Source organism: Caretta caretta, chromosome 5, assembly GCF_965140235.1.
Source record: "Caretta caretta isolate rCarCar2 chromosome 5, rCarCar1.hap1, whole genome shotgun sequence".
Taxonomy (NCBI): domain Eukaryota; kingdom Metazoa; phylum Chordata; order Testudines; family Cheloniidae; genus Caretta; species Caretta caretta.
The window spans coordinates 82,207,503-82,230,730 of NC_134210.1; the positions used below are offsets into that span (position 1 = coordinate 82,207,503).

The window sequence follows — 23,228 nt, forward strand, 5'->3', positions numbered from 1 at the left end:
ATTTTCCCGGACAGGTCAGGCTTTTTGGTTCTTAAATCACCGTCCGGGAGGAATTTTTAAATTTCCTCCTGGGAAAATACGGACGTATGGTAACTGTTACAAAAAATAAATACTGGGGCACATCCCTTAAATCAGAACTTTTTATAGGGAACCGGTTGTTAAGATTTTGGCAGCTCATCACTGGTTGGGACCCTTCTTCCAGATGATGTGGTATCTTCTTGCACTGGATACCTTTCCAGGGGAGGGAACTCCCATTATTAGGAAGAGAGAGGTATTAGTAATGGGCTATTCGATCATTAGAAACATCAATAGCTGGGTTTGTGATGACTGGAAGAACTGCCTGGTGACTTGCCTGCCTGGTGCAAAGGTTGCAGATCTCTTGAGACATCTAGATAGACTTATGTGTAATACTGGGGAGGAGCCAGTGGTCGTGGTATCAATGTAGGTACCAATGACATAGGGAAGGATAGGAGAGAGGTCCTGGTGGCCAAATTTAGGCTGCAAGGTAAGAGATTGAAGTCTCCAGGACCTCTATGGTAGCATTCTCTTAAATGCTTCCAGTTCCATGCACAGGGCCGCTTAGGCAGAACTGTAGGGTCTCAGTGCGTGGATAAGAGAATGGTGTAGGGAGGAGGGATTTAGATTTATTAGGAACTGGGGAAACTTTTGGGAAAGGGGGAGCCTATCCAGGAAGGATGGGCCCAACCTAAACCAAAATGGAAACAGATTGCTGGCACTTAAAATTAAAAAGGTCATAGAGCAGTCTTAAAACTAAGGGCTGAGTGAAAGCCGACAGGTGGGGAGGAGCACGTGGTTCGGACAGAGACATCCCTTAGGGGAGGATTGATTAATGGAGAAGAGGATGGAAGATGATAAAATACGGGTAGGATCTGATGAAAAACAGTCAAATGAAAAAGTCTCATTCAATTACATCATGTAATGGCAGACAGCAAAAAAGTGACAAGTGTTTAAAGTGCTTATATACAAATGTTAGAAGTCTAAATAAGATGGGTGAACTAGAGTGCCTCATATTAAATGAGGATATTGATATAATAAGCATATCAGAAACTTGATGGAATGAGGATAATCAGTGGGACACCATAATACCAGGGTACAAAATATATCGGAAGGAGAGAACAGGTCACGCTGGTGGGGGTGTGGCACTATATGTGAAAGAAAACATAGAATCAAATGAAGGAAAACCTTAAATGAACCAAACTGTACCCTAGAATCTCTGGGGGTAGTAATTCCATGCTGGCAGTAGGGATATATTACTGACCACCTGACCAGGATGGAAATAGTGACTGTGAAATGCTCAGGGAGATTAGATTCATAGATACTAAGGTCAGAAGGGACCATTATGGTAATCTAGTCCGACCTCCTGCATAACGCAGGCCACAGAATCTCACCCACCCACTCCTGCGAAAAACCTCTCACCTATGACTGAGCTATTGAAGTCCTCAAATCGTGGTTTAAAGACTTCAAGGAGCAGAGAATCCTCCAGCAAGTGACCTGTGCCCCATGCTACAGAGGAAGGCGAGAAACCTCCAGGGCCTCTTCCAGTCTGCCCTGGAGGAAAATTCCTTTCCGACCCCAAATATGGTGATCAGCTAAACCCTGAGCATATGGGCAAGATTCACCAGCCAGATACCCAGGAAAGAATTTTCTGTAGTAACTCAGATCCCATCCCATCTAACATCCCATCACAGGCCATTAGGCCTATTTACCATGAATATTTAAAGATCAATTAATTACCAAAATCATGTTATCCCATCATACCATCTCCTCCATAAACTTATCGAGTTTAATCTTAAAGCCAGATAGGTCTTTTGCCCCTACTGCTTCCCTTGGAAGGCTATTCCAAAACTTCACTCCTCTGATGGTTAGAAACCTTTGTCTAATTTCAAGTCTAAACTTCGTGGTGGCCAGTTTATATCCATTTGTTCTTGTGTCCACATTGGTACTGAGCTTAAATAATTCCTCTCCCTCTCCGATATTTATCCCTCCGATATATTTATAGAGAGCAATCATATCGCCCCTCAACCTTCTTTTGGTTAGGCTAAACAAGCCAAGCTCCTTGAGTCTCCTTTCATAAGACAAGTTTTCCATTCCTCAGATCGTATTAGTAGCCCTTCTCTGTACCTGTTCCAGTTTGAATTCATCCTTCTTAAACATGGGAGACCTGAAGAACTGCACACAGTATTCCAGATGAGGTCTCACCAGTGCCTTGTATAACGGTACTAAAACCTCCTTATCTCTGCTGGAAATACCTCGCCTAATGCATCCCAAGACCGCATTAGCTTTTTTCACAGCCATATCACATTGGCGGCTCATAGTCGCCTATGATCAACCAATACTCTGAGGTCCTTCTCCTCCTCCGTTACTTCTAATTGATGCGTCCCCAGCTTATAACTAAAATTCTTGTTATTACTCCCTAAATGCATGACCTTACACTTCTCACTATTAAATGTCATCCTATTACTCCAGTTTACAAGGTCATCCAGATCCTCCTGTAGGATATCCCGGTCCTTCTCTAAATTGGCAATACCTCACAGCTTTGTATCATCCACAAACTTTATTAGCACACTGTAGCCAGCCAGCCAGCCCCCCCCCCCCCCCCCCCCCCCCCCCCCCCCCAGACCAGCATTGCTGGAAACACAGGAGGAAGCCGGAACAGGGCACTTAACATATATTCCAGCACAGCCTTTGAAGCTGTGAAAGCACAGGTGTGCTGCTACAATGTGCCTCTGGGAACAGATACAACGATTAAGGTCACAGCAGGCAGAGGCCCTGTGACAGACATGGCTCTTAGCCCCTACTAAATAGCGTGATGCACACACACCAACATCCTAGGTGGGAAAATATTTACCCTGATAAAAGAAATGTCCAGTAGTCAAAACTTATTGTTTCTCTTCTTTGCAAGTGTAAACTACTCTTGCGAAAGCTGGCGTCACCCAGACAGACCAGCCTCAATTTGGCATAAGAAAGGAGAAAGAGAATAAAGGAGTACAGAGGTATAAGTAGGGGACCTACAGCACCATGATTTTTGAGTGCTTTTCACTATCTATCTGCTGGTCAGATAAGTGACAGCCTCCCAAGGCTTCTGCAGCTAAGAGGGTCCCTACGCCTTGTCCCTTATTCGTCTTTCCGCGGAATTGAGTGACCGATCCTGGCTTGGCACCGCTGGAATCGAGAGATGCAAGGAGGGTAAGAAGCACCCACATCTGATCTCCTATCTTTAGTGTACACATATTTTGAAATAGAGCTCTATACTTTGTTTTCTTTCTTTGGGATTGTGGCTTCAGTTTTGTAACTTGTTTGTGTGTGTGTTTTGTAACTTGTTTGTGTGTGTAACATCTCTACATTTAAATAAGTAGGCACTAGCAATTTTGTAACCACATGATTAGAATCTAGCTTAATAAATTTTGGTAACCATTTGTGCATAAGCCTGACTTGTTTTCTCTGGTTTACTGTAAAGCAGCCAACACAATTAAAGAACCTCAGCTGTTTTGGCTCTAAAGCCTGGCCATTAGGTGAGAGTACTAAGAGCCTAGCGTTGAGTTGTGCCGCCTCCACGGGGCAAACTCTTGGGGCACCGTCAGTCAATCCTGGCTGCCCGCTGCGAAGGAGCTCTGAGCTCTAGCAGTTAAAGTCACGGGTGTGGAGAGGCTCTTAGTGCTGCCATTGGGGCACGTGTCAGTCAGTATTGACTGCCCGCTGCGAAGGAGCTCTGAGCTCTAGCAGTTAAAGTCACGGGTGGTTAGGACCTTGGGGCATCCGTCAGCCTAGCCCGGGCTGCCCGCCGCGAAGGGACAGTGCGTCCTAGCGGTTAAAGTCACGGATGGTATAAACGGGCATAGCTGGCACCTCACCAAACATCCTTGGCCGTCGGCTAACACACACTCCCACTTTTTGTGCCGAGGTCAGTAATAACAAGATTGGTCCCAAAACTGATCCCTGAGGAACTCCACTGGTAACCTCCCTCCATCTTGACAGCTCACCTTTCAGTAGGAGCCGCTGTAGTCTCCCTATTAACCAATTCCTTACCCACCTTTCAATTTTCATATTGATCCCCATCTTTTCCAATTTAACTAATAATTCCCCAAGTGGAACCGTAACAAATGCCTTACTGAAATCGAGGTAAATTAGATCCACTGCGTTTCCTTTGTCTAAAAAATCTGTTACTTTTCTCAAAGAAGGAGATTAGGTTGGTTTGGCACGATCTACCTTTTGTAAAATCATGTTGTATTTTGTCCCATTTACCATTGACCTCAGTGTCCTTAACTACTTTCTCCTTCAAAATTTTTTCCAAGAGCTTGCATACTACAGATGTCAAACTAACAGGCCTGTAGTTACCTGGATCACTTTTTCCCCCCCTTTCTTAAAAATAGGAATTATGTTAGCAATTCTCCAATCATATGGTACAGCCCCTGAGTTTACAGATTCATTAAAAATTCTTGCTAATGGGCTTGCAATTTTGGGTGCCAATTTCTTTAATATTCTTGGATGAAGGTTATCTGCCCCCCCGATTTAGTCCCATTAAGCTGTTTAAGTTTCACTTCTACCTCAGATATGGTAATATCTACCTCCATATCCTCATTCTCATTTGTCATGCCACCATTATCCCGAAGATCCTCTTTAGTCTTATTAAAGACTGAGGCAAAGTATTTGTTTAAATATTGGGCCATGCCTAGATTATCCTTAACCTCCACTCCATCCTCAGTGTTTAGGAGTCCCACTTCTTCTTTCTTTGTTTTCTTCTTATTTATATGGCTATAGAACCTTTTACTGTTGGTTTTAATTCCCTTTGCAAGGTCCAACTCTACTTGACTTTTAGCCTGTCTCACTTTATCCCTGTTCTGACCTCAGTAAGGTAGCTTTCCTTGCTGATCCTTCCCATCTTCCACTCCCTGTATGCTTTTTCCTTTTTCTTAATCACCTCTCCGAGATGCTTGGTCTACAACGCCTGCCTATGAATTTTTCCCCCTTTCTTGGGATGCAGGCTTCCGATAGCTTCTGAAGCTTTGATTTAAAGTAATCCCAGGCCTCCTCTGCTTTTAGATCTATAAGTTCTTCAGTCCAATCGACTTCCCTAACTAATTTCCTTAATTTTTGAAAGTCAGCCCTTTTGAAATCAAAAACCCTAGTCGCAGATTTATTTTTGTTAATCCTTCCGTTCAGTTTGAACTGAATAAGCTCATGATCACTTGAATCAAGATTATCCCCTACAACCATTTCTTCTATGAAGTCCTCACTACTCACCAAAACCAAATCTAAAATGGCATCCCCTCTAGTCGGTTCAGCAACTACTTGATGAAGGAATCCATCCACTATTATTATTATTCGCACTTGTCCTCCAGTCTATATCTGGGAAGTTAAAGTCTCCCATGATCGTGCAGTTTCCATTAGTATTTACTTTATTGAAAACATTAAAGAGGGCTCTATCCATATCCAAATTAGATCCTGGCAGTCTGTAGCACACCCCAAGCACTATCCCAAGGGAGGTTCTAATAGTTTTCTTCCCCAATGTAATTTTTGCCCAGACTTCTGGACTCTGTCTTATCCATTCTATCGCTTCTTATTTCTTTACATTCTACCTCATCATTGATATACAATGCTACTCCACCACCTTTACCTTTATTTCGGTCTTTCCGAAACAGCACATACCCTTCAATACCTGTACTCCAGTCATGACTACTATTCCACCATGTTTTTGTTATCCCTATAATATCTGGTTTCACTTCCTGCACCAGTAGCTGTAGTTCCTCCATTTTGTTACCTAGGCTCCTCGTATTGGTGTACAAACATCTTAATTTTTGCTGTTTGGCCTCGCTCACATTCTGTACCCTATTAGCACGGTCATTCTATAGCCAGTATAACCTGTTAGACTGGTATCCGGCAGCTAGTCCTGGAACCCCCAAGAGGAGAGGCAATTCTTGATTTAGTCCTAAGTGGAGCACAGGATCTGGTCCAAGAGGTGACTTTAGCTAGACCACTTGGTAATAGTGACCATAAATGTAATTATATTAACATCCTTGTGGTGGGGAAAACACCACAGCAGCCTAACTCCGTAGCATTTAATTTCAGAAAGGGAGACTACACAAAAATGAGGAAGTTAGTGAAACAGAAATTAAAAGGTACAGTGCAAAAAGTGAAATCCTTGCAAGCTGCATGGAAACTTTTTAAAGACCCATAATAGAGGCTCAACTTAAATGTATACCCCAAATTAAAAAACATAGAGAACAAAAAAATGCCACTGTGGCTAATCAACAAAGTTAAAAGATGCAGGAAGAGGCAAAAACGTATCCTTTCAAAAGGTTTCAGAGTTACAGCCGTGTTAGTCTGTATTCGCAAAAAGAAAAGGAGTACTTGTGGCACCTTAGAGACTAACCAATTTATTTGAGCATAAGCTTTCGTGAGCTACAGCTCACTTCATCAGATGCATACTGTGGAAAGTACAGAAGATCTTTTTATACACACAAACAATGAAAAAATGGGTGTTTACCAGTACAAAAGGCTTTTTCTCCCCCCACCCCACTCTCCTGCTGGTAATAGCTTATCTAAAGTGATTACTCTCCTTACAATGTGTATGATAATCAAGTTGGGCCATTTCCAGCACAAAAGTGGAAGTTAAATCCTAGTGAGGAAAATAGAAAGCATAAACTCTGGCAAATGAAGTGTAAAAATATCATTAGGAAAGCCAAAAAAGAATTTGAAGAACAGCTAGCCAAAGACTCAAAAAGTAATAGCAAAGAATTTAAGTATATCAGAATCAGGAAGGCTGCTAAACAACCGGTGGAGACACTGGACAATCGAGATGCTAAAGGAGCACTCAAGGACGATAAGGCCATTGTGGAGAAACTAAATGAATTCTTTGCATTGGTCTTCACAGCTGAGGATGTGCGGGAAATTCCCAAACCTGAGTCATTCTTTCTAGGTGACAAATCTGAGGAATTGTCCCAGACTGAGGTGTCATTAAAGGAGGTTTTGGAACAAATTGATAAACTAAACTAATAAGTTATCAGGACCAGATGGTATTCACCCAAGCATTCTGAAGGAACTCAAATGCAGAAAATTGCAGAACTACTAACTATAGTCTAAAGAAAAGGAGTACTTGTGGCACCTTAGAGACTAACCAATTTATTTGAGCATGAGCTTTCGTGAGCCACAGCTCACTTCATCAGATGTACATGATTGTTTGCAAGAAAAAGGGTTGGTTAGTCTCTAAGGTGCCACAAGTACTCCTTTTCTTTTTGCGAATACAGACTAACACGGCTGTTCCTCTGAAACCTAACTATAGTCTGTAACCCATCATTTAGATTAGCTTCTGTACCAAATAACTGGAGAATAGCTAATGTGATGCCAATTTTTAAAAGGGGCTCCAATGGTGATCCCGGCAATTACAGGCCGGTAAGCCTGACATCAGTACTGAGCAAACTGATTGAAACTATAGTAAAGAACAAAGTTGTCAGTCACCTAGATGAACACAATTTGTTGGGGAAGAGTCAGCATGGTTTTTGGTGAGGCATGATTTCCCTTTACAATCTACTAGAATTCTTTGAGGGGGTCAACAAGCATGCGGACAAGGGGGAATCCATTGAATATAGTGTACTAAGATTTCAGAAAGCTTTTGACAAGGTCCCTCCCCAAAGGCTCTTAAGCAACGTAAGCTGTCATGGGATAAGAGGGAAGGTCCTCTTATGGATTGATAACTGGTTAACAGATAGGAAACACAGGGTAGGAATAAATGATCAGTTTTCAGACTGGAGAGAGAGAAATTGTGATGTCTCCCAGGGGTCTGTACTGGGCCCAGTCAACATATTCATAATAATCAACATATTCATAAATGATCTGGAAAAAGGGTTGAACAGTGAGGTGGCAAAATTTACAGATGATACAAAATTACTCAAGAGAGTTAATTCCCAGGCAGACTGTGAAGAGCTACAAAAGGATCTCTCAAAACTGGGTGACTGGGCAACAAAATGGCAGATGAAATTCAATGTTGATAAATGCAAAGTAATGCACATTGGAAAACATAATCCCAACTATACATATAAAATGATGGGGTCTAAATTAGCTGTTACCACACAAGAAAGAGATCTTGGAGTCATTGTGGATCGTTCTCTGAAAACATCCACTCAGTGTGCAGCGGCAATCAAAAAAGCTAACAAAATGTTGGGAATCATTAGGAAAGGGATAGATCATAAGACAGAAAATGTCATATTGCCTCTATATAAATCCATGGTATGCCCACACCTTGAATACTGTGTGCAGATGTGGTTGCTCCATCTCAAAAAAAGATATACTGGAATTGGAAAAGGGCAACAAAAATTATTAGGCGTATGGAACGGCTGCCATATGAGAAGAGATTAATAAAACTGGGACTTTTCAGCTTGGGAAAAGAGATGACTAAGGGGGAATATGATAGAGATCAATAAAATCATGACAGATGTGGAGAAAGTAAATAAGTATTTACGCCTTCTCATAACACAAGAACTAGGGGTCACCAAACGACATTAATAGGCGGCAGGTTTAAAACAAATAAAAGGAAGTATTTTTTCACACAACGAACAGTCAACTTGTGAAACTCCTTGCCAGAGAATGTTGTGAAGGCCAAGACTATAACAGGGTTCAAAAAAGAACTAGATAAATTCATGGAGGATAGGTCCATCAATGCATATTAGCTAGGATGGGCAGGGATGGTGTCTCTCGCCTTTGTTTGCAAGAAGCTGGGAATGGGCGACAGGATGGATCACTTGATGATTACCTGTTCTGTTCATTCCCTCTGGGGCACCTGGCATTGGCCACTGTCAGAGGACAGGATACTGAGCTAAATGGATCTTTGGTCTGACCCAATATGGCCGTTTTTATGTTCTTATTACTTATGGAGAATAGTTTTCAGGCTTCCATATATACAGTAATGCATCTGTTTGAGGTGGGATTTATTACTGTATAAGTATTCAGGGGGCATATGTTGCTTGTTAGCTTTAAATTTTTAATAGGCACAAGAAGTTCAGGTAATTTTCTCACTGGTGACTGAATATCAGTGTCTGACAACAAATCAGACGGTGTACACTGTAATTTAATGATCAAGCATAAAACTGAAGCCTTCGGATATGAAAACTCCGTGAGTATTTTGTTGTGATGTAGGGGTGTCTAGATTACAATGTGCCTGTATGTAAAAGGGAAGTTTCTTTGGCTGAGCTAGTAAATAATGGTGTGTACCAGCCTTCCTTTTTGACCCAATCAACTTCTGCTGAATCAAAGCTTTTATTTGAGTTATTTATAGTCCTAATGATTTAAATTTTTTTTAATCTGACCAGTAGAAGAGCTATTTTACTGAGTTTTCAGATTATTTCTGTCCTTATCTCTAAGAAGTGTGAACTGCCCCCTTTTCCTCTGTGGCATATTGTCCCTGAAGGCTAATGATGACCATATAAATAACATTAAATTATTTAGTGGCTGATCATTTTAGCAGAAACTTCCATTTCTTTGACTGTATGTACAACTGTAGATTTTGAGTGGATCTTGAGCATCACTGATTCTTCCCTTACATCCTAATCCTAATCCCCTTGAATGTTTTGAGGGCCTGGGAAAAAGTGTCTTTAAGATGGTTTTCCTTTTTCTGCTTATCCTTCTCCTTGGTTTTTTGTATGCAGGAGAGAGGGACACTAAATTGCCTAATCAGTGTTCCCTAAAATTAATATTTGTTGTTTCAGTATTCCCCTCTTCTTGACCATTGAAGTATGATGCACTATGTGGTCCCATTTGAGAGGTGGCTAACCTGAAAGAGGCTGATCCAGTGAGTTATACTTCTGTATTTTATATACAAATTCTGATGGAAATTCTGTGTTACATACATAACTCGGACCAGAAACAATTCCTAGAAAGGGAAATAGTTTGAGCAGTATTTGCAGAAGACTTACCTTTAATAGACAATGGCTATAATGCTATTTGACCACTTCCCATACTGAGCCCCCATTGGCGATCCTGTGGGTCTGAGTAGCTCTGCTGATGAAGATTAGGTTGGGCTACTGACCTTTTAAAGTGAGTGGACGCACGTTCTTCTCCTACTTTTTCACTCTTCATTCACGGCCTTTGCTCTTGTTTCGTAACACAAATTCACACAAACTAGACAGCAGTAATCATCTTGATGATAACTTTCCCTTGACTTGTGTTTTTCTGGAATCATGTCTTAAACTTTCATTACTGTTTTTAAGAACTCTGGCTCTGATCCTGCTCCCATTGAAGCTAATGCCAAAATTTCCACTCATGTCAATGGTACAGGCTCAGGCCCTTTCTGTCTATAAAGCATGTTCATGTTTTCTTTGGGAAGGTGTCTACATTACATACTAAAAGTTAATTGGGTGCTTTCTTCACTAACCAGAATGACTAATATGTGCTGTTTTCGAAGCATTCATTTTCTGCTATTTGTAGAGGCAGCCAGTACACGTTAGCCTTGCTGCTTTTTTCAACACTTTCTTTGGTAATAAGGAAAAAACATAAGCAAACAAGATGAATAACAGATCATCCACACACTGCAAAAAATGGGGGGAGGGAAAAACATTTACTATTTCAAAATCTCTTAAAGCCATTTGAAATGCAGTGAGAGCTGGCACATAATTAAGCTCCTTCATTTTCAGTTTAAACCAATTTTTATCAAAAAAATCCCGGGTTTTACAAAAAGTATTCTTCCCCTCCCCGATTTTCACCCTATTTTTGTATCATTCATGTATATATAAAATAACTTGTTTTATTAGGAAAATACAATACATTGCATGAAATATGTGTATTACGATAATACAGTAGTCGGTGTATATGCAAAGCTGCCTGTTGAAATAAGGCTATGTATTAGTCTAGAAGATGCACACAATAAACAAACAGGCATGCACGCAAGCTCTGTAGTGCATGCACATCTGAGAGTATTGATGAATCTCATGCCAACCATGTACACGTTTTAACCAGTTAGCGGATAACAGTTCACAGATTTGAAACACTAAAATGGGAAGAAAATGAAAATCTGTATCAGAACATGTTCTAGAACACAAGGAAGTATTCAAAAGTTTTAAAAAACAAAAACAGGATAAAAGGATGAAGTTGAGTGTATGCGCTGCAAATGGTGTGGCCCAATTATTAAATGTAAATATTTATAGGCTAATAGTTCTAAGTCTACAACAGTAAACTGTTTATTCAAATGAAAAATTTTATTTGGGGATTAGAGATGTATTGTTTTCTTAAAGTGAGAGGTGGCATTGTGTTTTGAGTTGTTTTAGTTCTGCAGCAAACCACATTGAATTGTGTTCATCAAAGCATTAATCTACTGAATACTTTTTTCCCCTGTCCTTCCACCCACCAAAATAAAGCCCAATATTTACCCAGAAAAATCCATAGCTTTTGCACCAGTTTTCATCTGTTTTTGTTATTGTAGTAATAAACACTGATTAAATTCCCCGGGGAAAAAATAAAAACCAAAAAGGAAGGGCCTTATACATAATATGCATTAAAGAAAAAAGACTTTAGTGGTGCCTACTGTGTCCTAGTTAATGGCCTTGAAAATATAGATTTATAGCAGTTAGAGATGGTCTGTAGGAGAGAAGTCCTAGTGTATCCTTCCCCTGCCAATATATGTTGTTCCCCAAACTAGATTTTCAGAGAATTGGCCCTTTTAAAACTAGAGTTGACAAATATTCATAGGCTTGTATATCCAGTTGCATTTGGGTGCATTCAGTTTTCCATCAAAAAGCACTTGCACAGTCATTCTTAATGCATTATCAATTGTATTTTCTTTCATATTTGTGTACACATGCAAAATTGATTGCAGTTTATTTGCACATAGAAACTATCATTTGTACACACAAGTGATCATGCACACTCAAAGGCCTGTCAGGAAATTTTTTCTGATAAACAACGGAAAGTTTTTGTTGAATAATGTCACCATATTACTTATATTTATATCCTACTAAATAACCCATTGTATTTTGTTAAATGTTAACATCAAGGATGAAGAATTAAACTTCAGATATTTGTAGATGGCTATTGCCCATTCATCACATTCCTACCACCATCTCTTGACTAAGGCATTATAGATGTAATGGTAGCCCCATGCTGCTTAAATGTTTTCATTATAAATTGCCCTGTATCAGTTGTTCATAACTTTCTCAGACTTTCATTTTTTGGCTGAAGTTTTCCAGGTTTTCCAGAAAGATAAAAGGAGGAGAAAGAATGAAGCAGTTATTTTGTTGTTTTAAAGTAAGTGCTGAGTGAAAACAATACTTTGCCTATAAAGAAAAGGAGTACTTGTGGCACCTTAGAGACTAACCAATTTATTTGAGCATAAGCTTTCGTGAGCTACAGCTCACTTCATAAATAAAATATGTGAGAGATCTCTTGATCAGCTGTTGTTCCAAACTCTATGTAGAAAATTTAAATTAGGCAAGAAGATAAACCATTGACAAAGCTGATGACTTTCAGTGGCCTGATGAAAATCTGTTTCGATTTAGCTGAGTAATGAGGGTATTAAAAAAATCAGTCTTGTACGTGCGTGGTGGTTCAACTTTAAATACTTTAAATAACACCTTAAATAACAGAAGCATAGAAATGTCAGGCTGCAAGGGACCTCAAAGTGATCCAGTCCAGCCTCCTGTGCTGAGGCAGGACCAAGTATGCTTAAACTGTCCCTGACAGGTGTTTGTCCAAATTGTTCTTAAAAACCTCCAGTGACGAGAATTCCACAACCTCTTTTGGAAGCCTATTCTAGAGCTTATGTTAGAAAGTTTTTCCTAATATCTAACCTAAATCTCCCTTGGTGCAGATTAAGCCCCTTATTTCTTGTCGTAGCTTCAGTAGATATGGAGAACAATTGATCACTGGTCTCTTTATAACAGTCCTTTAGCACATTTGAAGACTGTTATGAGGCTTCTTCCCCCCCCATGCCTCTCAGTCTTCTTTTCTCAAGACTAAACATGTCTGACTTTTTCAAATCTTTCGTCTTAGATCCGGTTTGGTTGCTCTCCTGCAAGTTAGGTGCCTAAATACCTTTGATTTGGGCCTAAAAGCCTGGAAATCCAGATATTTACCTCCAACTTTTATCACAGATATCCAAATTTTGCCCGGAGTTAATTAAATCTTGACCCTGCAAACCATTAGAATTATAAGCATGCTGATGATAGTAATAAATAAAATAACTTTACTCTTAAAAATAGATATTGTACTAACAGATTAAAGTACCATTCTAGCAGTCCATGAAAGCATTTACATTTTCCACTAACTAAAATTACTTCACTGTTCTGATTAAAATCCTTTGGTGTTGCTGAAGAATATTGATGGTCTTCTGACAGCCTGCTCCGTCCAGTTGAAACTCAGGGTGGCAGTAGCTAACACTAAAGAGGATTACTTTTATTAATGGTGAGCGTATTTCTAGAAGAATATAACGGAAATATGAACTTTTCCTGTCGTCATCCCCATACAGAGAGAACTAGGGGCCTGGGCTTATGTAAGTCAATGGTGACGGTCCTATTGATTTCAGTGATGCAGGATCCAGCCACCAGGATGTTAAAAACCTACATGATGCCAACATATTTTTATTAATTAAAAGCCTCTCTTCACATCTACCACTTTAGCCTAGAACGGCAGGATAGGACATGGAAAGCTGCAATGAAGTAACTGCTCCAAATAAGGTTGGATTGCAGAAATAGAAGAATGGTGCAAAGCAGCCATGCTGAAAAGTGTCTCCCAGAAAAAAATCTTGAGGGAAGCGCCGGGCTCACAGAAGCGTGCACAGTTCCAAGTGATGAAAATTGATATCCACCAGAGTTTCTATTCCAAATTCAACCTGGTGTTTAGGACTTTAATGGGAGTGGAAGAAAATTAAATTTAGAACAGATGTGCAGAGTTCTGGCTTTTCTGCTGGCCCAGAATGTATTTATTCCAAGTACTGTAGGCCTGGAGGACATGCATGTAGTACTCAGATGTCAGCCTGGTGCATTGGTCCAAAACGAAATACTTAAAGGGGCTTCAGCGCCTTTCCTTGATCCTGTTGTTACTAGTAAATCTTCTCGGGTACAATTCAGCTCCCCTCCCCAGAGTTCATTATCTGACACAGGAATTGAAATAGCGTTCTGGCAACTTCCTAATAGATTTTCCCTCGGGGGTGGGTAAATAGTTACGGGATGCTGACAAGATCTTAGAGTGAATTTTGGGGCTAGAAATAACATGAGATGAAGGAGGAATTCTGATGATATTGTTGATTCTGTGACCTGGAAAGCTGGCAATGATTGATATGGTGCTGCCATTGATGGATATCTAACAAAACCTCCACATTGTAATTGTGTTTTATATACAGGAGTCTCTTTAGCCCTAGGATTTAAAAATTCATCCAGCATCAAAAACCTGACATACTTGTAAATTACTATTCCCTACCCAATGTAGGAATTGATCCAGTGAGTGCAGCAGGAGCCTAGGAGTCCTGACTCCAGTCCTAGGTTGTCTTGTGACTTAACATTTTTGTGCCTCAATTTCCTAAGCCTGTCAATCTGTAAAATCAGGATAATGCCTACATTTGAAAAGACCTTTGCAATTTTATAGGTTTCAGAGTAACAGCCGTGTTAGTCTGTATTCGCAAAAAGAAAAGGAGTACTTGTGGCACCTTAGAGACTAACCAATTTATTTGAGCATGAGCTTTCGTGAGCTACAGCTCACTTCATCGGATGCATACCGTGGAAATTTTATAGCAGCTTTTGAACAGATTATTATACATTTGTGCATTTTACAATTTCTGCTTTAATGTAAAATTCAGCCGCTCAGCTGGGGGTGGGGTGGGGGGGAGGTGGTGTGTGTGTAAAAACCAAACAAACCCCAGCAACAAACACACAACTCTGACACAGCATTGCTTGCTCGCTGTAGGTAAAGATTACCACTCAGCAATGGACCGATTTCTTGTTGGTGGGACCAGGCTACTGTGTGGCCCAGAACTTTACTCCAGTTTGCCAACACGTGTATAATATTGCAACTTCCTTTAGATAACAGGGAGATTCTCAACTTGCTTTTAACTGCATGCATTATTGTTTTTATAGGTTTCTAGGGGATCGACATTTTACATTAGCTTATAGCTAATCACGTCCCATCACTTTTAGAGATCATTTGAAAATGAAAAGACACTAGCATTAAGTGTGGGTGGGTGTTAAAATAACTGCGGACAGATTCTGAGCTAATTTATACCAGTGTAACTTTGGAATATAGTATGTGCAGTTAATGGATTTTTTTTTTTTGTTTAAAGATATTCCTGGTTCTAGCCATATGCCCCATTTATAAGGATAGAGAATATTGACCCAAGCTTGCTATATCTTCTCTACTGGTAAAAAGGTAAGAATCTTAATTTGTGCCCACTGTATCATCAGTAGAGTTACCTAAAATTTACATAGGTAAATGAGCTCAGAATTTGGTACTCTTTTTTTCCCCCTAAAAAAAAATAATTAAATCTTATTCACTTGGTGACCACGCAAAATACACTATTTCAGCATATTATATAGCCCAAAGTGTTTGTAGTGCATATAAAATACATTAATGCTTAAATGCTGTATCCTCTAAGGAACAGTTAACAAGAATGCTAATAATGGAAAGCAAATAGCAATAGCGATCAGCAACAAAAGATAACCACTCTCCATGGTTCACACTCTTGGCTCTTACTGCAATAAGCACTTCTGGAGAGTTCCCACGTTGGAAGCATGAGTAGCTTTCTTGGAAACTAGTTAAAAAATGGTAATATCAGTATCACTAGATATACTTGCAAAGCCTCAGATGGGCTTTCACTAGTGTATATTTCAATCACTCTTCCCAGGAGCAGGTTTGAATTTTAATACAGCTTCCATGACAATATATCCAAAGCTAGTGTTAAATAACTGGTTCCAGGTAATTTCATACTGCAGTATTTAAATTGCAGTACTAACAAGTGCCACGTGGATCTGAACACATGCACATTTTAGGAAAGACTATCCCAAGAGTAAATAGCTCAATCATTCTTTGCAGCTAATTGGCAAAAGGTAATATTTATTACAACGGTTCTCCCGTACTTCCTGGCTCTTTATTTTCCCTAGAGTTAAATTTAAGTGCATGATTTCTTAAACTTGTCATGACTTTTACTTAAACAATCTGCAAACAGTATTAGTGCCAACACTTGGGAAAAGCAATTTAATATTCTCATTGTTCATGCAGTATTTTACTACCTGTTGTTATTACTGATTCCATTCACTATCTTATATTAGAAATAAATGGTACACTTAGGGAAAAGAAATGACCAATTATGTATATTAGTGAAAACCAGTTAAATACTATTGAATTAGACATCTAATATAGGAATAACCATGGCACTATAGAAGTCAAAGCTATGCTATGATAAAAGCCAAGTTCCATTTCTCTCTGAGTAGCAGTGAGGGTAAGTAGGGCTAGTGCTGCAAGATGTGGAGTCTCTTCATCTTCCATTTGAAGTCATTTGTACTTCAGAGACTGAGAAATCTGAGCTACAGGGTTTAAGGTCTTAGCTACTTGAGGAAGTTGCCTGGAATAGCTCATGCTGTGGACACTCCTATTCCACACTGAGAATATGTCTGCGCTGCAAGAAAAAATTTAATTGGGGTTTAAAAATGGCAGTGAAGATATGGCAGCTCAGCTTTTTAATTTTGGCTAGCAGTTCAGGGACTGAACTTTACTAACAAAAGTTAAAAGCTGAGCTGTTGTCTTCAGTGCCATTTCTTAAAGCCCAGTTAGCAAACAAGTTAAGAACACGCTTTTTTTTCCTGCCATGTAGACAAAGTGTCCATGTGTAGTTTAGCTTAATGAACTTTAACTTTTGGAACTGGATTACATTGCAGTGCAATCTTAGTGCAAAATAAGAGTATCCACATGGGAGGCTATTGTGGAATAGCTATCTAAATTCCCACTCATCCCTATTTCACAATAGTTTCTTTATGTAGATGAACTTGCCCAGGGTAAAAATGTAGGACAGTAACAGAATCCAGGTTTCCTGATTCTCGGTCCAGTACTCTGTCTCATGCTGCTTTCCTCCATCCTTGCTGCTGTTACTGTCCAGCCATATGTTCACGTTCCATCAATTGTATTATCTGAAGCACCAAGCATGCACTTGCTCTATGTAAAATTTGGAATGGATTCTTTGGGAATGTTCTAGTCTTTGGCTCAGGAGGATCTGGGTTAGATTCCTGAAGGAGTTTAGGATGCTAGTGCCTAGAAAAATCACTGAGATTTAGAAAGCCTAAGTTAGGCACTCAGGCTCCTTATACAGCAAATAAGACAGACCTCTAAAATGGGATTCACAGAAGCCAGGATGCTAGGCAGCTCCCTGCCAAAGGTAGTCAGTGGGAGATACTAGGGGAGGATGTGTCCTAAACCTGATCCTAAACACTTCTCAGGGAGTACAGCACCTAATCTGCACTTGTGTGTATCTCTGCTTGGAATTCTCAGCTGTTACCCCTCAGAGTTAGATGCCTGTGTACTTTTTTGCAAGTGGGTAGGGGACCTCCCTCCTAACTTTTTGCCCTGGGATGTGGGAGCCCTTGCTTCAAGTCCTTGCCAATGAGAAGAAAGATCCCTGTTCAAACCCTGCCACCTCTTTGGGCAGACAAAGTGGGGTTTTGTTATTACTAGGGGTGCCTGATCTTGGGACTTAAGTATCCAAGTCTCTTTATGAATCTAGCCACCTGATTCTAGGACATTGCATTTAATAATTAATGTTGTACACTTATGAAGCATTGTTTAAAAATAATTGAGATTGTAGTGGTCAAATACTGAACCCAGAGTTTATAGGTAAAGGTTGAAAGTCAGTGTGAGATTTCACTGGACTTACTCCCGATGGACAGCAGTATAAGGGAGACAGACTTGAATTAGGTTTTTCTAATGTTGTGGGATAAATATAACACTGTGCAAGGACGGAATATTTAACATAGTTACCAGTGTGTCCTGAAGAACCTAGTTAGTATCAAGCCAGGGGAAGAATGCACCTACACGGACTGCTGTTTCTGCCATTCATTAGTGACACCATCCAACTATGCAGTTAGGCAGGTGTTCTCTTTTAAAATACATGTACAATTCAAGACACCTACCCCAAAATAAGCTTTATTGCAAGAAAAGTGTTGTCATAGTGATACAGACCTACAAATAAAAAATATAAATCTCACAAACAGTTGATTTAAAATTTAGAAGGGTTCTCCTTCCCAAAAACCCAACAGAGTGTAACTTGTAACTAGTCTTTAGTCAGCATGGCTACATGACTGAAATAAACCTGGAGTCTGCATGTGCTTTGGCTATTTCACATAATGAGGTTCTGTTCTATGACGAGTTACAGGCACCAGCTGTCAAAAAAAAAAAAAGCACCATGGAGACATACATGTAACACAGAATGGTACAACATTAAAAAAAATCGCTAAAGAAAACTAAATGTCATGTACAAACATCTTTCTTACAAAATAGGCTAGGATAAAATGAGGCATATGGTGTATAACTACAGTATTAATGAAAGTTCTAAAAAAAAAATGATTTCAAATATATTTTCCTGGTCTGCACTGCATAATTAGTTTGCACATATGGCAGTCCTGAAACAGCTCAATCCTAGTAAATGCACCATTAATCCAAGCCAGCACCAAACCGAGTGAAACATCAGGTGTTCCCTTCAAAGGAAATACTTTTTTTTTTTCAGCTGCCTACAGTAATGCAAGTATGTAGAGCACCTTTTGTGAGAATGAGGTGTTGTGGTAGCACATGTGGTACCTTGAGGTTATCGGAAGGAAATACAGTACAGGTTGGCCTGCAATGCTAATGGTATCACAAGCAGTCAAGGTATTTTGCTACAGTGGTTGTGCCTCAGCTTCCCATTATTTCGTGTGGCTGATACAGAATAAAGTCCTAATGACAGGCAGTGAGAGAGAATCATCTTTAATATTGTAATTCAAGTCATTTAAGACTTTTTTTTGAATAGTCAATGTTTTTGAAGCATCCTTTTAAATGTCTTTTAGAGGGTGGTGTCAGAGCTGAAAGAGCACTGGTAATAGCATGGAAATGTATTTTTAAAAGTATTTGGACAACTGGCACACAAAAGGAAACCTTTTTCAAATCTACTGGATTTTTTTTAAGAATACCTCTAAAATAGCTCAAATTTATAAATCTAAAGAAAAACAAATGAGTTTCCCTTTTGTTTACATAGTTTGTAATTTCTCCATATATTACTGCATTAAAATAAATAAACATCTATATTTTTTTAATTAGCACCTATAGCAAAATACCCAAAGTGTTACAGACTGCTAACAGGAAAAAATTGTTCACATTTTTGTGCCATTTAGTGCCATGTGTTGACCTCTTGAACTTTAGTTTTAATATACTTTAAATTGAGGTTATATAAAGGATACAGTAACCATGGTTGCCCTTGTAATCAAACTTTTGACCATGGCAGAGTCAGTCATTCCTCCTGCAAGGGTCATTCTGTAGTCTTGGCAGGGTGGAAAGATAGAGGTCTTTTTTTTTTCCTTTTAAAAAATTAAGTCCAATGACTCCTTAAAGCTTTTGAAAAGTAGACATGCTCAGGTGGATAAATAGATGAACAGAAGTGATTCAAGAACTGGATTAAGTCTAGAAGAGGTGGCTAATAGAGTTCAATCCACAGTCTCATTCTGAGCACTTCTCCAAGCTCTCCTAGGAGGTAGTTGTCCTCGTTGCTATCTTCCAGTTTCTTTAGTTCCTTCTTCTTGTATAGAGGAATGCTAGTGATTTCCAGTGTGTAAGTGCCAGGCACTGACTTTTTCTTAGCTGTGTGCAGGTAACTAAATCCATCCCTCTGATGGATTTGAAAGATGCCATAATCGTTGCCATGGGAGATGATGTAGCGGACATGGTTGGTAAGGGGCTGTATAGCTGGCATGAGTTCTAGAATGTGTTCTTTGTTACCAAGCCCAGAGAAGTTCAACCTCATCTTCAAAGGAGAGTCAATGTCTAAGCTTTCCAAGCTAATCTGCTCAATCTGAAGTGAAAGAGAAAAGGATAGTTGGAGAGAGAGAGAGAGAGAGACACACACACACACACACACTATATTATTCCTAAAGCAATGCAAATTAATGAGTTTGATTAGTAACAGTTTAATTCCTCTCTCAAAAACTGCAGCTGTGAAAGAAGCCCTTTATAAATCCTTTCCAACTGGGAGAACTACTCAGTTCCACATAACACACCCTGTAAATCTTTAAGGCTTCTCACTCAGGTTTTACAGAATAATTAAAGTTACAGCCCCAAATCCACAGAGGGTTCAGATTTCAATCTTGCCTCAGAGTTTACATCATCTCATGCTTGCTCCAAAAAAAGTCCTGGTTTAACTCTGCAGAAAAGAAACAAGAAATATCCCACTTTCCAACCTGTTCTAAATACCTGATCAAACTTCACTGTGAAAGAGTATGGAAACAGAATGGAACCCTGAACTGCTATACTGGAAGTTCTTTGAACAATGTTTTCTGTATAGAAGCTTCAGTGAGAGTCTACATCCTGGCATTTGAGAAACTATGTTCAGCAGCTGCCAGTGATAAGAGTAGTGAAAAAAAATCTGCACTACTAGCAAACCGATCCTCCCAAAGGGGGAAATTTTGCTTTGATGTAACACAAATGGAGTTTGAATTTGCCCCAGTGTGTTTCATGTGAATACAGATTGGGGGGGGGGGGGGAGATAAATTAATCTAATAGCTTTGTTATAACAAAAGGCTGGTGGTTGTCGGTGAAAACTGTTCTTCATCTAATGAAAGAGCTATAAAAGGCTGCGACTTCTTTGGGAAGTCTTTCTCTTGCTTCTCTCTTTTTGATAGATCTTTACTTCTCAGGAAATGACTGGGGTACCCATTATTCTCATGCTGCACAGCAGAATGTTAGCAGTTCAAGTCCTTCTGCATCTATAACAGGGTGCCCTCAAAAAGGGTCAAATCCTATCACACTACATACTATTATGCACTGTAGATTAAACAAAGCAAATTGAGGGTGGCTGCAGGTGCTGTGACAAGTTGTTCATTGAACCTCAGGCATGCGGCTAGTCAACAGGACCCAGACAATCCTGACTTTTTTTTTTTTAAACAAAATATATGTATTTACTATGAAAATTCCAAAGTAAATTAGGGGATTTCACATAAGGCTAATAGCACCAGATAACAATATGGCTTACTGCCATGTGAGAGCTATAGTAACGAGACTAGGGTACAGTGAACTAGATGAGAAATGAATGCTGTATGAGGGGATTTTTTACTTTTTTGGAAGGTGCTTGTATGTTCCACTGCTATGAATGGAACATAAATAACTGGATAGCTTGGTAACAAGATGAACACATTAGATAGGAGTGAAGTAATGACTTAGGTGGTACCATACTGTCATCAGGTAACTGTTTGTACATCATCATCATCAGAAGTATTAAGTCCAAGAAACCACTTTTCTCTTACAATTGTTAATGTGGCTAACTGATACTACCCCCTCCCCCAGATCTAAATGAGGAAATTTATTCTCCTCTTTCTGCCACTATTTCATGGGACTTCTTAGCAAAAGCATGTTTTATCTTAGACATGCACAAAAGGCTCTCCTCTTTGCTGAGATATTTAGGTAAAATTCAGATGTTTTCATTCCACATTCTACTTTCTTGTCACTAAGGCCGAGTCCACACACAACCCCTTGTAAGGCAGGGATGGCAGCACTAACAAGCTCTTCAGAAACTGCCATCAAAGCCAATCCATGGATCAACATTTGAACAATGCTATGCAACAGCCCTCCTCTCCAGAAGTGGTTGAGGCCACTTCTATGCTATGACCAACCTTTTGTGGATCAAAGAGTGGGAATAATAACTCCTTATGTCAGGGTTGTGGTCTGGCTGAGGCGCTCCAAGCTTTGCTTATGTAAGAAACTTAATCACTACTACCTTATGTAAATCTAGCAGTAAAAACTTACTTTAATCGTCCATAATGCTTTTCATCTGCAATCAGAGCCCTTGTAAAAACTATGAGAAGATTTATATCCCTTGGTTGCTTTTTTTTTTTTTTTTTTAAAACCAAATCAGTAGTTTCTCATTACTGCCATAAAACAACATCCTGGAATACAGATAACCACTGATTTGCTGCATGATGCTGTAAGGGGTAGGGGAAGCTCCACTGTAATGGGCAGTCTGTCTCCCAAACTAGCACTACATAACCTAATAGGTATGCTTTTTGCCCCAAGGCTTCTTGCTACCTCAATAAAAATTGACGAAAACAAGGGAACATGCCCAAAATACATCCTGTGGTGGGAGTCAACCACTGATCCCATCTCTTCATTTCCATTTGTCAAAAATACACTAACACATAAGGAAAGTCTTGAGCCTGATCCAGAAGTGGTTCTCTGGTATTGGCAATTACATCACAATATGATTAATTTACCCTTAAGCACATATACAAATAGCTCAGGTTTAGAAGCTAATCATCATATTGTAAAAACTCGATGGCCACATAAGCCTGCACTGTTGTGACTACAGAATGCTGCACAGATAGTCATCTGGAACTTCAAAATGACTATGGTAATAGAACTTCACTCCTCCTTGTGTCAGCTGTGTTGTGTTGTGTTGGACATACCATGGAGTAGTTCTGATTCCAGGACAGTGTTAAGTATATATATTAGCTAGTTTATTATGGTATTCACTCACCTCCGCTTGCTCAGTTTCATTCACACTTCTTTTCCTCCTGCTGTTTTTGTTGGAGTAACCATTGATTTTGCATTCATAACATGCTTCAGGGGACAAAGCATTTTCTTCATCTACATCTCCACCCAGAGGGAGGTACTGGCCTTTGTTAAATCCCATTCCTGAGACACAATGGCTGTTGAATAGGGATGATCATATGAGTGACCCATTTCTCAAAATGTTCATAGACAGATAACATGTTTCTTTTAACTTCAGTTTTATGTCCTCCTCATTTAGATGGGGGAAAAGCCCACGTAATCCCTTGCACTGTTACACAATAGCTCTATTTCCCCCTAGGATGTCTGTGTAATAATTTTTTAAAATTTGTTCTGTATAGTGTAACATGCTGAAAAAAGGATGGTTATCTGTTGCTAGGGACCATTATAGAGCTCCCTAATTCTCAATACACAGAACATTAATACATCACAAAGAATAGATCTCCAACAGGACATTCGGCATCCAAAGTAAATGTTCTGACTACTATTTGAAGCTAACGGGCTAT

General features: G+C 39.5%; 1 protein-coding gene and 1 long non-coding RNA gene across 3 annotated transcripts in view; one reads left to right on the forward strand and one right to left on the reverse strand.

Moving 5' to 3' along the window:
* LOC125637356 (uncharacterized) overlaps window positions 1–15,361 on the forward strand; it is a 36,177-nt gene extending 20,816 nt beyond the window's left edge. Inside the window, exon 3 of the long non-coding RNA XR_007356910.2 lies at window positions 15,275–15,361. This is a non-coding gene — a long non-coding RNA (uncharacterized LOC125637356). The remainder of the gene's footprint in view (window positions 1–15,274) is intronic.
* A 2,746-nt stretch (window positions 15,362–18,107) lies between these two features.
* FBN2 (fibrillin 2) overlaps window positions 18,108–23,228 on the reverse strand; it is a 254,961-nt gene continuing 249,840 nt past the window's right edge. For both annotated transcript variants that reach the window (XM_048851711.2, XM_048851710.2), the window contains exons 64-65: window positions 22,691–22,862; window positions 18,108–20,017 (exon numbers count right to left, since the gene is read on the reverse strand). In XM_048851711.2, coding sequence (XP_048707668.2) covers window positions 19,643–20,017; window positions 22,691–22,862 — 547 coding nt within the window. In that variant the 3' untranslated portion in view covers window positions 18,108–19,642. The remainder of the gene's footprint in view (window positions 20,018–22,690; window positions 22,863–23,228) is intronic.